This window comes from Hyaena hyaena, unplaced genomic scaffold (genome assembly GCF_003009895.1).
Source record: "Hyaena hyaena isolate Hyena2069 unplaced genomic scaffold, ASM300989v1 scaffold_120, whole genome shotgun sequence".
Lineage (NCBI taxonomy): Eukaryota > Metazoa > Chordata > Mammalia > Carnivora > Hyaenidae > Hyaena > Hyaena hyaena.
The window spans coordinates 2,181,253-2,195,335 of NW_024080752.1; the positions used below are offsets into that span (position 1 = coordinate 2,181,253).

General features: G+C 40.4%; 1 protein-coding gene across 3 annotated transcripts in view; it reads left to right on the top strand.

The window, feature by feature from the left end:
- Positions 1-11,362: 11,362 nt before the first annotated feature.
- Positions 11,363-14,083, top strand: part of TRPM7 (transient receptor potential cation channel subfamily M member 7) — a 126,813-nt gene continuing 124,092 nt past the window's right edge. For all 3 annotated transcript variants that reach the window (XM_039237105.1, XM_039237106.1, XM_039237107.1), the window contains exon 1: positions 11,363-11,603. In XM_039237105.1, coding sequence (XP_039093036.1) covers positions 11,601-11,603 — 3 coding nt within the window. In that variant the 5' untranslated portion in view covers positions 11,363-11,600. The remainder of the gene's footprint in view (positions 11,604-14,083) is intronic.

The window sequence follows — 14,083 nt, forward strand, 5'->3', positions numbered from 1 at the left end:
CTTAATAAATTGCTATTAAGTTAGGAGATATATGTTAGCAATGTTAATATATAACAGAAATAATGATATCCAGTATCAGGAAATGACACCTTGAGATTCCTTGTTTTCAATTTTTTGCCAATATCCTATGTAAAGAAAACCTTTTTTTTTTTTTAAGAAACCAGAATAAATATCAAAGCAAACAGCAGTTTCAAACTAGATAATCAAGTTTGAGCAGAATTATCTATATATATTTTTATATATCTTACTACTTGGATTTCCTCAAAAACATTGATATGTCTATGCAAATGAATAACAGTTCACAATTAGAACCACCAATTAATAATTTAAACATTAACCATGAAAATTAAAATCTGCAACACAGTCTCATGATCCCTGAAATCCAAAACCACTAATGTATACAACCTGATTGTTCATCTCTCAGTTTTATGTGATTAAGTCTCTGCCTGAAGCTGAAATTCAGAGATTAAGGGCTTTTTGTGGTTGGTTGGTTTGTTTCAGATATTAGATTTTTACATAAACCTCATAGTTTTTGGTTTTGGGGGTTTTCTGTTTTTACTTTCTTAGGAAATAGTTGAACCAAATGATTTAGGGATAGCTACAGTAACATGAAAATTAGTTTTAAGAAAATATCACTGTTCATCATAATTGGATACATTTAGTCTCAGACCCCTCTAAACTCTACCTATGCAAAGTCATCCATTCATTATAGACTCATATATGCTTCAGAGCAGTTTGTACAGTCACAGCAATAACATTCTTCATCAACACAAAGGCTTTGTTCAACTCAAAAGGGAATTTCTCTCTATGGCTACTGGTAATTGGTTCTAGCTTCTGCTCAAATACAGTCACTTGGGGTAGAGTTTTAAAGTTTTAGGAAGAGATTTTTTTTTTCTTTTAAAAATAAACTAGTACCATGGACACCTGGGTGGCTCAGTCAGCTGAGCATCCAACTTTGGCTCAGGTCTTAATCTCTCAGTTCATGAGTTCAAACCTGTATCAGGCTCACTGCTGTCAGAAGGGAGCCTGTTTTGGATCCTCTGTCTCCCTTCTCTCTCTGCCCTTCCCTCTCTCACGTTCTCTCTCTCTCTCTCTCTCTCTCTCTGTCTCTGTCTCTCAAAAATAAACAACATTAAAAAGTAACAAAATAAACTAGGGCCAAAGAAAAGAGTTACAAAAAATACACTTTCACTTGTATATTATGTAGCTAATTGCCATCTTTGCATGTAATAAAGTTGAAGAAGCCCATTTTCATCCTCTCAAAAATTCAAGAATTATTTACCAAATACCAGTGATATGCCAGGCACTGTACTAAGCTATTGGGGTTAGAGATTAATATTTGAAATATTCCAGGTATTTTTGGTTGCCATTATATAAGCTTTCCTCTTGAAAACCAGGTTAAAAAAAATTTTATTTGAAAGAAAGCCTCAGGAAGAAAATCCATTAATCCTCTAACCAAAGTACAACACAATTTGTTGGAACTGGCTTAATCACTCTCTGCTTATATAAACAAAGGATTTTCCAAATTTATAAGTGTCTAATTTAGGTGACATGAAAAATTTACAAAAATAAACATGTCATATATTGACTTTTTCTTTGTTTTGATGTTTAATTGATTCTAATTATATTCATGCTGCCTGCATTCTAAGTTATTCCCCTTCAGTTTTGAGGTACAGTGTCTCTTGCTCAGTTGTCCAGGGACTTATTCTGGTGGCAAGTCCATTCAGGGAAAGGTCAGAGCATGATTATTGTGGAAACAATTATATAAGCCAGCTATTTGGACCTAGTGAAGAAAACAAAGATCCTTAATTAGCTGATTAAATGGAATAAGGAAAAGGTTTTGTGAAAGACTGAATCACATATAATCTGTTCTTGATTACTGTGGCCAATTTCTCAGTTTTTGTTTTTGTTTTTATTGTCAAAGGGTAATACAGAAAAAGGGTTAAGGGCATAAACACTGGAACTAGACTGTTTTGGTTGTAACCCTGGCTCTGTCCTATGCCTCACTTCCCTCCTCTCTACAAGAAGGATGATAATAAGGGAACCTAGCTGATGGAGTTGAGAGGACTTAATACATGTTAAGTGAGTAGAACAATACCTGAATAATAGAAACTTTTCAACAAATTTTAGCTAGCCATTCAACGTAGGGAAGTGAGGACTCCGATGCTTTCAAACTGTTTTATTGTAAACCTGCTTTACTCATCTGAATATAAACCTCTATATTTGTATGGATGTCAAGGTTTGTAAAACATGTAAAACATGTATTAAAAAATTATGGCAGGGGAGGGGCGCCTGGGTGGCTTAGTCGGTTAAGCGTCCGACTTTCGCTTAGGTCATGATCTCGCGGTTCGTGGGTTCAAGCCCCGCGTTGGGCTCTGTGCTGACTGCCAGCTCAGAGCCTGGAGCCTGTTTCAGTCTGTGACTCCCTCTCTCTCAGACCCTCCCCTGCTCACGCTGTCTCTCTCTCTCCTAGAAATAAAATAATAATAATAATAATAATAATTATGGCAGGGGAAACCTGGGTGGTTCAGTTGGTTAAGTGTCAGATTTGGTCTCCAGTCATGATCTCATGGCTTTTGAGTTGGAGCCCCACCATGGGCTCTGTGCTGACAGCTCAGAGCCTGGAGCCTGCAGCCTGCTTCGGATTCTGTATTTCCCTCCTCTCTGCCCCTCCCCCACTCACACTCTATCTCCCTCTCATTCAAAAATAAATAAACATCAAAAAAAAAAAAAAGAATTATGGGAAGTCACAAAACCTGACAAGTGTCACACAGGTATTCAATCATTCAGAAGTTGTTCTACTTATTAGTTACTTCAGATATAGTATAAACTTACAATAAACTCAGAATATTCTAAAAACATTCTTTCTAGGTTAAAATTAAGCCTCTTTATTATTAAATACCCTAAAACCTAGGAAAATCTACTGATATTTAAAATGGTTGTATTACAAATATCCCCACTGCAGTTTCTAAATGTGAACGCAACACCAAGTATTGTGTATATTTGTTAACAAAGTTAAATTACAAAAACAAAGAAGAAATTGTCTTTATTACTATAGCTTTGTAGTAAGTCTTGAAGTTAGGTAGTATCATGTCAGTCCTCCACTTTGTTCTTCTCCTTTAATATTGTGCTGGCTATCATCGGTATTTTGCGTCTCTGTGTAAACTTGAGAAACAGTTTGTTGGTATCCACAAGAGTAACTTACTGAGATTTTGATTGGAATTACGTTGAACTTATAGATCAAATTGAGAAGAGTTCATATCTTGACAATACTGAGTTTTCTTGCCCACGTAGATGAAGTATCTCTCTATTTATTTAGAGCTTCTTTGGCTTCTTTCCTCAGAGTTTTGTAGTTTTCCTCATATGAATCTTGTGTATATTTTGTTAGATTCATACCGAGTACTTCATTTTTTGGGACTAACATAAATGGTATTGTGTTTTAATTTCAAATTTCAGTTATTCATTTCTCATACAATTTTATCATAATAAATTTTTGCTTGAAAACCTTTTGTTGACCACACTATTGTAATTTTGTACAATAAAATTGCGTATATATTAGTAGATTGAAGCAGTAAAATGGAAAATTTGTATTAGTCTGGACTTTGGCAGAGAACAGAACTGATATATATGATTGGCTCATGAAATTATGGGGTTTGAGAAATCCAACTATTTGCTGTCTGCAAGCTGGAGGCTCAGGAAAGTTGGTGGTATAGTTCTGAGAACGAGAGGGCTGATGATGTATTTGCAGGGAAGAACAGGAGAAGACTGATGTCCCAGTTCATCAGTCAGGCAGAGAATAAATTCCCCCTTCCTCTGCCTTTTTGTTCTATGTGGGTCCTCCATAGATTGGAAGAAGCCCCATCCACACTGGGGAGAACAATCTGCTTTACTGAGTGTGCCCATTCAAACGCTAATCTCATGCAGAAACACCCTCACAGACCCCTCCCCCTTAGAAATCATGTTTCATCTGGGCACTCCATGTCCCAGTCAAGTTGACTCCTAAACTTAACCATCATGGGGCTAATCAGAGTTTGTATTGTAAGGCAGTGGTTCTCAAACTGAGATATATTTATATGCCCATGGTGATAAATGAAGGCATTCCAAGGGATATGGGTAGTATTAAGGGAATTGATATCTAAGAAATTGATTTCATAAGAGTAATTTAATTTTATATTTCTCTTACTTCCATCTTCTTTTTGTCTTTCTTTTTTCTACCTTCTTAGAAGATATCTCAGTTGTTTCAACAGACCATGTGTACTAGGGTATTAGACACTTAGAAACTAAGGCCAGTGTAGTCGGTTTTAGAATAAAACTTTTTTTAAAGTTTTATTTATTTATTTTGAGGGATGAAGGGCAGAGAGAGAGGAGAGAGAATCTCAAGCAGGCTCCACACTATCAGTGCAGAGAGCAACACTGGGCTCCATCTCACAAACCGGGAGATCACAGAGCTGAAATCAAGAGTCTGATACTTAACATGTGGAGCCACCCAAGTTCCCCTAGAATACAACATTTGAGGGAAGAGGTACAAACAGTAACACAAGGCCTGAGCCATGCAAGGAAGTAACCTAGCACACACTGTGTACTCCGCAGTAGACATTCAACAAATGTGATTAGTAAATGGATGGCTGATGAATTAAACAATATACTGTGAGAACACGGACTTCCATGTTCTGCTCCACTTCCTATAACCCTTTACTGTGTAGGAATAGCACTTTGTCTTAATCTGAGAAAACTCTGCATGCTTGAATCAAAGGACAGTTATATCTGTAGAATCTGGCCTATGAGAAGGTTTACTTTTATCTTCAACAAATATTATTAGATGATTCCTCCATATGTGTCATTGAACTAGGATACACTGGTAAATAAGATGGATAAGGTTAGGTTCCTTGAACATTTCCTGGCAGGAGGTGAGGGGATTGGCAAGTTAAGTTGTTAATTAGAGTAGAGGGAGAGAAATGCTATAACAAAGAATACACAGGTACAATGGGAGCATATGGAAGGAACACCTAACTCAGATGCGGTATGCAGTAGGGAGGAAATTTTAAAAATTCTTGAAAGAAGGAATTTACAAGTTGAGTACTGATAATGTACATTTGAAGGAGATAGGAAGTAGGCTAGGAGATGCAATTAGAGATAAAACTAGAAAAATAAGATGGGATCAGATACTAAGGTATTTTAAACCTGTTATAAGAGCAATAAGAGCCACTGAAGAGTTTTAAGTATAGAAGAGACTTAAGGATCATTCTTACTAAATTAATTCTAAGAAAGAGGCTGTTTAGGTTTATTACTGGAATCCCAGCCTTTTATCACTTAAAACCCACTTAAAAGGGTTGATATGACATGGTTGTACCCCTTTGCCTCTGTTTGAGTATTTTCTTTATCTCGAACACCTTACAATATTTCTATATATACCCTTCCAATTCTTCCCACAATACTCAATTCATATTCTAGGGCCCCCAAGCTTTCCAAATATTCCCAGCTGATGATTAGATTCTACCACTGGATAGTGCCTTATTTGTATAACATTTTTATCAGTTATATATAGCTGCATAACAGATAACCCCCAAATTAATAACTTGAAAGAACAATTAACACTTAAAATTTCTCATAGTTCCCAAAAATCAGGAATTTGGGAGTGGCTTAGCAGTGACTCTGTCTCACAGTTTTTCATGAGGTTATGTCAGTTGGGGATGCAGTCATCTGGCTTCTTATCCGGGGTTGAAGGATACATTTTCAGAATGAGTTACCCACATGGCTGGCAAGTTGATATGGGCTGTTGGCAGGAGGTCTCATTTCTCTGTCCCCTGTACGTCTTCGAGGACTACTTGCGTGTCCTCCTGACATGGAAGCTGACTTCCTCCAGAGTGAGTGATCTAAAAGAACATGGTGGAAGCCAAAATGTCTTTTATGACCAAGGCTTAGAAGTCTGACACATTGCCATTTCCACAATATTCCACTGACCACACAAGTCAGTCCTATTCAATGTGGAAGATTACACAAGGGTGAGAATACCAGAAAATGAAGAACATTGAGGGCCCTGTTGGAGGTTGGCTCCCGCAGCAACTATTGCATTTATCTTCATTATTTGTTAGGCTTGTATCTATCTCTGTATCTAGATCATTCTTACCCCACCCCTCTTTTTTTAAATTATCACTCCACTATGGAGTCTTTTTAGACATGTTTTTCCTAATTATACCCTTCCTTTCATGAAATTGTAATGCTTATTTATGTACTATGTGTATACCTGTGTTTTATATATAAAAAGACTAATATTTTTCATCCCCTGCCCCAAGAATCAATTTTCCCTTCTTTGAAGTAGGTAATATCACCCTTTTGACATTGAGAGTGCATGCACTAGACTGACAGCTGAAAATCTGAGGGTTGGCTGCCTCCAATCTTCCTTCAGGGAGAGATATAGACTGGAGGTGGGAGGGTGGGGGAATGGGATGAGTGGTGGTAAACTCCTTCCGGCCCACAAACACTTTTACTTGCCCAAGGCAAAATCCTTTGTCCTGTCTTTCCTAGAAGACACCTGTCCTCTTTGGAATTCAGTTCTCTCAGTTGCATACATTGGCTTCTGTTCTCTGATGAGTTTTAAAAATTATAGTTATGTGAACTGGTGCAGTCCCTCTGGAAAAGTGTGGAGGTTCCCCCCAAAATTAACAGTAGAACTCCCCTATGACCCATCAATAGCACTTCCAGGAATTTACCCAAGGGACACAGGAGTGCTGATGCATAGGGGTACACGTACCCCAATGTTCATAGCAGCACTCTCAACAATAGCCAAAACAAAAAAGAGCCTAAGTGTCCATCAACTGATGAATGGATCAAGAAGATGTGGCTTATCTATACAATGGAATACTACATGGCAATGAGAAAGAGTGAAATCTGGCCATTTGTAGCAACATGGATGGAACTTGAGGGTGTTATGCTGAGCAAAATAAGTCAGGCAGAGAAGGACAGATACTGTATGTTTGCACGTATAGGAGGATTAGGAGGAACTTAATGGAGGACCACGGGGGAGAAAAAGGGGAAGAATAGTTGGGGAGAGAGAGGGAGGCAAACCATGAGAGACTCTTGAATACCGAGAACAAACTGAGGGTTTGTTCGATGGGGTGGGAGAGAGGGGAAGGGGGGTGATGGGCATGGGGGAGGGAACTTGTTGGGATGAGCACTGGGTGTTATATGGAAACCAACTTGACAATAAACTATTTAAGAAAAAAAAATTATAGTTATGTGGTTTATCTGGCTTTTTCTCATTAGAAGTGGGAGTAACATTCTCTTGTGGCTTTCTATATTTTAAGAGGAAGTGGAACTCTTCTTTTTCCATTTCTTGCAAATAATCAAAGGGGTTTCCATGCACTAAGTTCCGAGAATGGCTCTTAATGCCTTCTAAGGCAATGTCTGTAGCTTACAGTGTCTGATGGATTTTCTCATTTCTTCATTGTTTGCATTGTGTTTGCGGTCATTTGTGTAGCTGGCATTTTCTCAGTGTTCTACATATTAGCTTATTTCAAACCATCCCTGATTCCTCTCTTTTCTTTCACACCCACATTCTGTCTGTCAGGTGATCCTTGGGCTCTATATTAAAAAAAAACCAGTTCCTTTAAAAACTAAAAATTGACTTATGAAGGGCCTACCAACTGCATTTATCTTAAAGAATGAAGACGTATTTTCATGAAGGAACTTGTACACAAATGTTCATAGCAGCTTTGGTTGCAGAGGCCCAAATGTCCTTCAAAAGGTAAATGGACAAACTGTGGTCCATCCATGTCATGGGGTACTGTTCGGCAGTGAAGAAGAATAAACTGCTGGCGCAAGCAGCAGCTTGGCTGGATCTCCAGGGAGTTATGCTTAGTGAGTCTAGCCACAAGGGGATATATATTGCATGATTCCATTTAGGTAACAATTGTGAATAACAATTGTAATACATAAACAATAATTGTATTATTATGGTATTATAATTATAAAACAATTATAATTGTAAAACAATTATAATAACATAATAATAATTATGGAGCTAGAGTTATAGATTGGTGGGTGTCAGAGGTTAGGAGTGGGATGGAAGGGGTGTGGCTGTAAAAGGGCTGACATAAAGGATCTCATTGTGACAGTACAGTTGAGCATCTTGATTGTTTGGTAGTTGGTTTAGGCTACACATGTAACAAAATTGTATAGAGCTCCACACAAACATACACACAAATGAGCGCACATATAACTAGTGAAATCTATGTAAATTCTATGGATTGTGCCAAAGTCAATTTCTTGGTTTTGATATTGTGCTGTGGTTATGTGAGATGCTGGGGGGAGGGGAAAGGGATATTGGAGAAATGTATTTGTACTTCTTTGTGCATTTCTTTGCAACTCCTATAATTTTATAATTATTTCAAAGTAAAGCATTTTATTTATTTATTTTAATTTTTAAATGTTTATTTTTGAGAGAGAGAGAGAAGAGTGCAAGCTGGGGAGGGGCAGAGAGAGAGGGAGATGGAGTCCAAAGTAGGCTCCAGGCTCTGAGCTGTCAATACAGAGCCTGATGAGGGGCTCCAACTCACGCCATGAGATCATGACCTGAGCCAAAGTTGGATGCTTTTTTTTTTAAATTTTTTTTTAATGTTTTATTTATTTCTAGGAGAGAGAGAGACAGCGTGAGCAGGGGAGGGTCAGAGAGAGAGGGAGTCACAGACTCTGAAACAGGCTCCAGGCTCTGAGCTGGCAGTCAGCACAGAGCCTGACGCGGGGCTCGAACCCACGAACTGCGAGATCATAACCCAAGCGAAAGTCGGACGCTTAACCAACTAAGCCACCCAGGCGCCCCCCAAAGTTGGATGCTCAATCAACTGAGACACCCAGGCATCCAGGCGCTCTTTTGTTTATTTATTTTTAAATGTTTACTTATTTTTGAGAGAGGCAGAGTGCTAGTGAGTGAGGGGCAGAGAGAGAAGGCGACACAGAATCCAAAGCAGGCTCCAAGCTCTGAGGTGTCAGGACTGAGCCAGATGTGGGGTTCAAACTCGTGAACTGTGAGATCATGGCCTGAGCTGAAGTCAGTTGCCCAACCGACTGAGCCACCTAGGCGCCCCAGTAAAACATTCTAAATACACAAATAAAAAATCTAAGTTGATACAGTACCATGCTTTTCCATTTTTTTAAAATCACGTACAACACTTCTCTTAGTGCTTTAAACAGAGTGTAGTAGTAAATGTTTGTTGAATTGTTGCAAATAATTGGGCAGGGATAAGAAAGAGAATGAGTATGTGATTCAATGAGAGTAGAAGTTAGAGATATCATAACCAAAATGGAAACAGAGCCCCCATGGGAAAGAAGTGAGACAGAAAGAGAGCATTTAATGAACAGTTTCTTAAATACTGAATATATTCATCTTCTTCATCACTGAACACTAAAGAGGACTATTCCTAATATAGTCTTAGGAACTCAGTACTTTTTTTTTAATGTTTATTTATTATTGAGAGAGGGAGAGTGTGAGCGGGGGAGGGGCAGAAAGAGAGTGGGGCAGAGGATCCAAAGCAGGCTCTGCACTCACAGCAGCTGGCTTGATACTGCGCTTAAACTCATAAACCGTCAGATCGTGACTGGAGCCTAACTCAGACTCAACCAACTGAGCTACCCAGGACCCCCTAAGTACACTTTTAACATAAATGAATTCATCCTCCAGAGATGATTCCTTATTGCAAATCAGCATGTTGAACTTCAGGGCTTCTGATAATTTGTAAATTAAGGACTTTATTTTCATTAGTTCCATTAAGGATTAATTATATTTCTCATTTCTCACGCTGAACTAAATACTGGTGCCATGGAGCTATTATTATCTTTCTACATCACCCAAACAAGAGGTGAAGCATTTGTGGGTGAAAAAAGACCAGAGTCGCAAAGACTTAGGAAACCAAAGTACTCTCATCTCATTGTATTTTGATTTTCTGGTTTTTCTAGACTCTAGATTACAAATTTCCTTCAGGCAGGAAGTGTGTAGGCCGAGATCTAGAAAATAAACATCTATTGAATGTATGCATAAATTAGCCAAAATCCCTGCCCCAAGGGGCTGATAATCTAGTAGGAAAGATATGACACATATAATAAAGCATTTTTTTAAGCATTGGTCCTGCTGGACCTGCCAGATGGGGAAGGAATACACAATATCTGAAGACTGTTCACAAGAATGACCAAAGGGTGTTAGGTAAAACAATGGGGAGATCGGTTTTGTTGGAGAGAAGATTCTACTTCAGTGAACTGTGGGTCATAATGTTTAAGTTATAGTTATGCTGACTGAAAGGAGCCAGACCAAAACAAAGTACATATTGTATAAAACCTTGAAATATGCAAATGAATCTATAGTAACAGAAAACAGATCAGTGACTGCAAAGGCATGGGAATGAGAAGGAACAGGACAGAGGGATTACAAACCGCAGAGGAACCTTGGGGGGTAATGAATATGTTTACAGGCTTGGTCATGGTGATTTCCTAAGTGCATACATACATATGTCAACACTTGTCAAAATGTACATTTAAATATGTTTTGGTTATTGTACATCAATTATTCCTCAATAAGGCTGTTTTTAAAAAAGAGGTGTAACTGAATCAGAATATAGAGGATCAGACGGACGAATTTTTTCCTCGGGAGCGGAAGAATCGTGGATGAAAAGCAAGTTAGTAAACTATTGCTAATTGTCAAACCTGGGCTGCTGTGTTAGCAAAGGAAAAGGCAGAGAGGTATCAGACCCAGGAGCAACCTGCAGTCTTTGTGGTTACGGCACGTGCTGTATGAGTTGTCCGTGGGCGACATCTCCGGAGGGAAAGGATGGAGCCCATAGTTAAATCTGGGAGAATTTTTTCTGGCAGAAACAGAGGGAATTGGAGGAAGAACATGATTTGGGGTGAGAAGGTGATCTGGCATTTTGTACAAGGAGTATAAGACCCCTGACTAACGCACAGGGAAGGGGTCAGAAACGAGAGCACAGGCAGTGGCCAAGCCCAGTTAGCGCAGCAGGGGGAGGCCAGGCCCGGCTTGCGGCGATGACCATGCGCAACTCCAGGCACGATCCCGGAGGCCCAGAACCTTAAGCCTCCAATTGCTTCCTCGAGTTCCGTCCCGAGAGGGGAGAGAGATGTCTGTGCGTTACCCGCCCAAGTATACAGTGGAGACCCTGGGAGAACACCCAACTCTTAATCGGGAGCCCAGAGGACGGGGGCGAGAGGTACCTGGGCCCGGCGCGTGCGCGCGGCGCGCAGGGAGGCAGCCTGGAAGTGAGGGAGCGCGCACCCTTCACGTGACCAGGCCCGCGGGCGGCGACGCACACTACGCGCCCCTCACGTGGTCTGTCTACGGCCCCGTCGCCGGCGGAGGCGGGCGCGGGCGCGTCCCTGTGGCCAGTCCCCCGGAGGAGTTGGTCGCACAATTATGAAAGACTCAGCTTCTGCTGCTAGTGCCGGAGCTGAGTTAGTTCTGAGAAGGTTTCCCTGGGCTGTCCTTGTCCGGCGGCCTCTGCTGCCGCCTCCGGAGACGCTTCCCGATAGATGGCTACAGGCCGCGGAGGAGGAGGAGGTGGAGTTGCTGCCCTTCCGGAGTCCGCCCCGTGAGGAGAATGGTACTGGACCCACGCAGGCCCCGGCGGGGGAATGGTCCTGGGGGTTGCGGGCAGGGAGGGGAAGAACCCGACCGGCCAGCGCGCGTCCGGAGCCATGCTGCCTGTGGCGAAGGAGCCCCTAGTTGCCTTCCAGACTTGCCCCGGCGGGACGGGAGTGCAGTTCGTTCGCGGGTGAGGGGCAGGAAGCAGGTAGCAAATCTGGCGCGACCGCTCGCCGCGGGAATCCCCGGAGCGGAGCCCTGGCTCCGGCGAGGGCCGCTGGAGGCGGCGGAGGCGCGAGCCAGGGAGTACCTGGATGAGCCGAGCGGCCGCAGCGCGCCGGACGCAGCTCCGAGCTCCGCATCTCCCGGGAGCGCGTTCCTCCTGGCGCCAGTTGCTGGCAGATAAGGGAGCCAAATGCTCTGCTCAAGTTCTGCTTGGAAAGGGAAGGAGGGCTGGGAGGGAACAAAAAAGGGATAGAGGACACGGGATTGGAGCCGTGCCTGGTTTGCTGCGCAGTGGGTACTCCACAGGTACGTTTTCCTTTTGGAGCCAGAGAGGAGGGCTTTGACGGTATTGACGGTAGATCTGGTTTGCGGTTTTCTTTGGCAGGAATTAAAGATTTTTATTGGGGCGCTGCTGGAGGTAACCGAGGCGATGTGTTGTCTGGAATTACGTCTAACTGCCTCATCTGTTGCCCTAGAGAAGGGTTTGTCGTGTTTTAAACCTACGGTGCGGAGTGGCGAGAGGGATGCGGTGCATTGCAGCTTTCGTTAGAGCCTGTTGTTGTTAAGGCCAGGAAATCAAATTTGAAGATTTCTTACGAAGAAAGTAATTTACAGGGACTTGAAGAGCGAGGTGTTTTTCTGGTCAGTACTTGAACTTGTTAGTTTCATGCGAACAACTCTCCCTCTGCTGGAGTCTGGCAGATTTACTTTTCTCCAGGATTTAATTCAAGTGCCATGCAAAAGTGAAACCACGAATATAGTTATACTTTGAATAAATAGTGCACCTTACACTGTTTTCCACCTTCTTTGGTAAAGTCAATAAAAACGTCATTTTACTTTTTTTCTTAATTTTAAAAGAAAGGTTTGTTAAGTTTCTTTACTGACGCCAGATTTTTAAACTTGTTACTAAAATGGATTTTAAGAGAATCTGTTTTGAGAATCAAAATGCCTGTAGTATGAAAAAAACCAAACCATTAGTACTGACTCTTCGCTGATGTGTCTAGTTTTTCTTTTTATGGTAAACAGCATAAATTTGAAAGTAGCATTTCAGTATCTTTAAAAACATTTAGATGCCTTAGAAAATGGAAATTAAGATGATTCATCTTTTTTAAAGGCATTGTTTCCTAATATTTTATTAATACAACCAGACACCTTTGTTTCTAGTGACTTTATACTGAAAGTCTATAATTTCTTAGTCTTACCTTAGAGGCTCTTCTCAAATTCAGCCTCTTAATGTCTTGTTGTTTACATACTTTTAAATCTAGCTTCCAAAAATTAAGATGTGGTCTGAGTTTCTCCTTTTTCTGCTCTCTTTCCATTTGTCTCCAGTCTTTTTATAGCAGATGTGCTCCCCCAGACAGTGTGTTTGTATACATAAGTTGTGCACCATCCTTGGCACATAACATGAACCCAGTGTTGATTGTACATGTTAACATTCCTGTTGATTCTACAGAGAGAAATTCTCACTTAATGTTTGAAATTTAGGGTCTGATTTTATTTTTTACATGCTTGAGTCCTGACTACTATTGAGTTCTGTGATTTTTTTTTTTTTTTTACAATTTCCAATTAAATTATCGTGAAAACTGAAAACTGCGGTTGTCCGATAATGATAATTTGTTGAGCCTCCTCAGATTTTAGGTCAGCCCTATGACCTAAAAGTTCAGTAAAGTATGTTGTATCTACACTGTTTAATTCTTATTGTAAGTTCTATTTAAAGCATTTACTCCTTTCTGGTAATCAGTTTCTTCTTTAACACTAAAAGCATACAGAGGTTTTCTGCATTTTAAAAAGCTTTAAAACTAATCAACCAGCCAACCAACCATAAAATAATACAAAACAAACAAAATACTAAGAAACACAAGTTAAGAAAACTGGAGTGGAATCAAATTTTGTACAAAATTGTCTACCATGACTATTAGAAATCATTTGTTTTATTCATTTGGTAAGCACTTAATAGTGTTTAGTATATTCCAAGCACTGTGTTAAGCACTGAAGTGGCTAATGTGCATTAGACCAGTTTTCCACTTCCAAACAGCTTACATTCTAGTTATTTATAAAAGATCTAGTTGTCAATGGAAGGTGCATACATCATAAACAGCATCTTTTGTATTGCACACACTGTGATACCTTAATAGTTTTGAAGGCAATACAGATAGGCAAAAACCTTCTAGAAGGATAGTGTGATATCGTTACATAGATTACTGTGAAAATACGGGGTAATCAAGAATGGGTTTGCACAAAAGTTGATAGTAGAGGTGAGTCTTATAGAGGCAG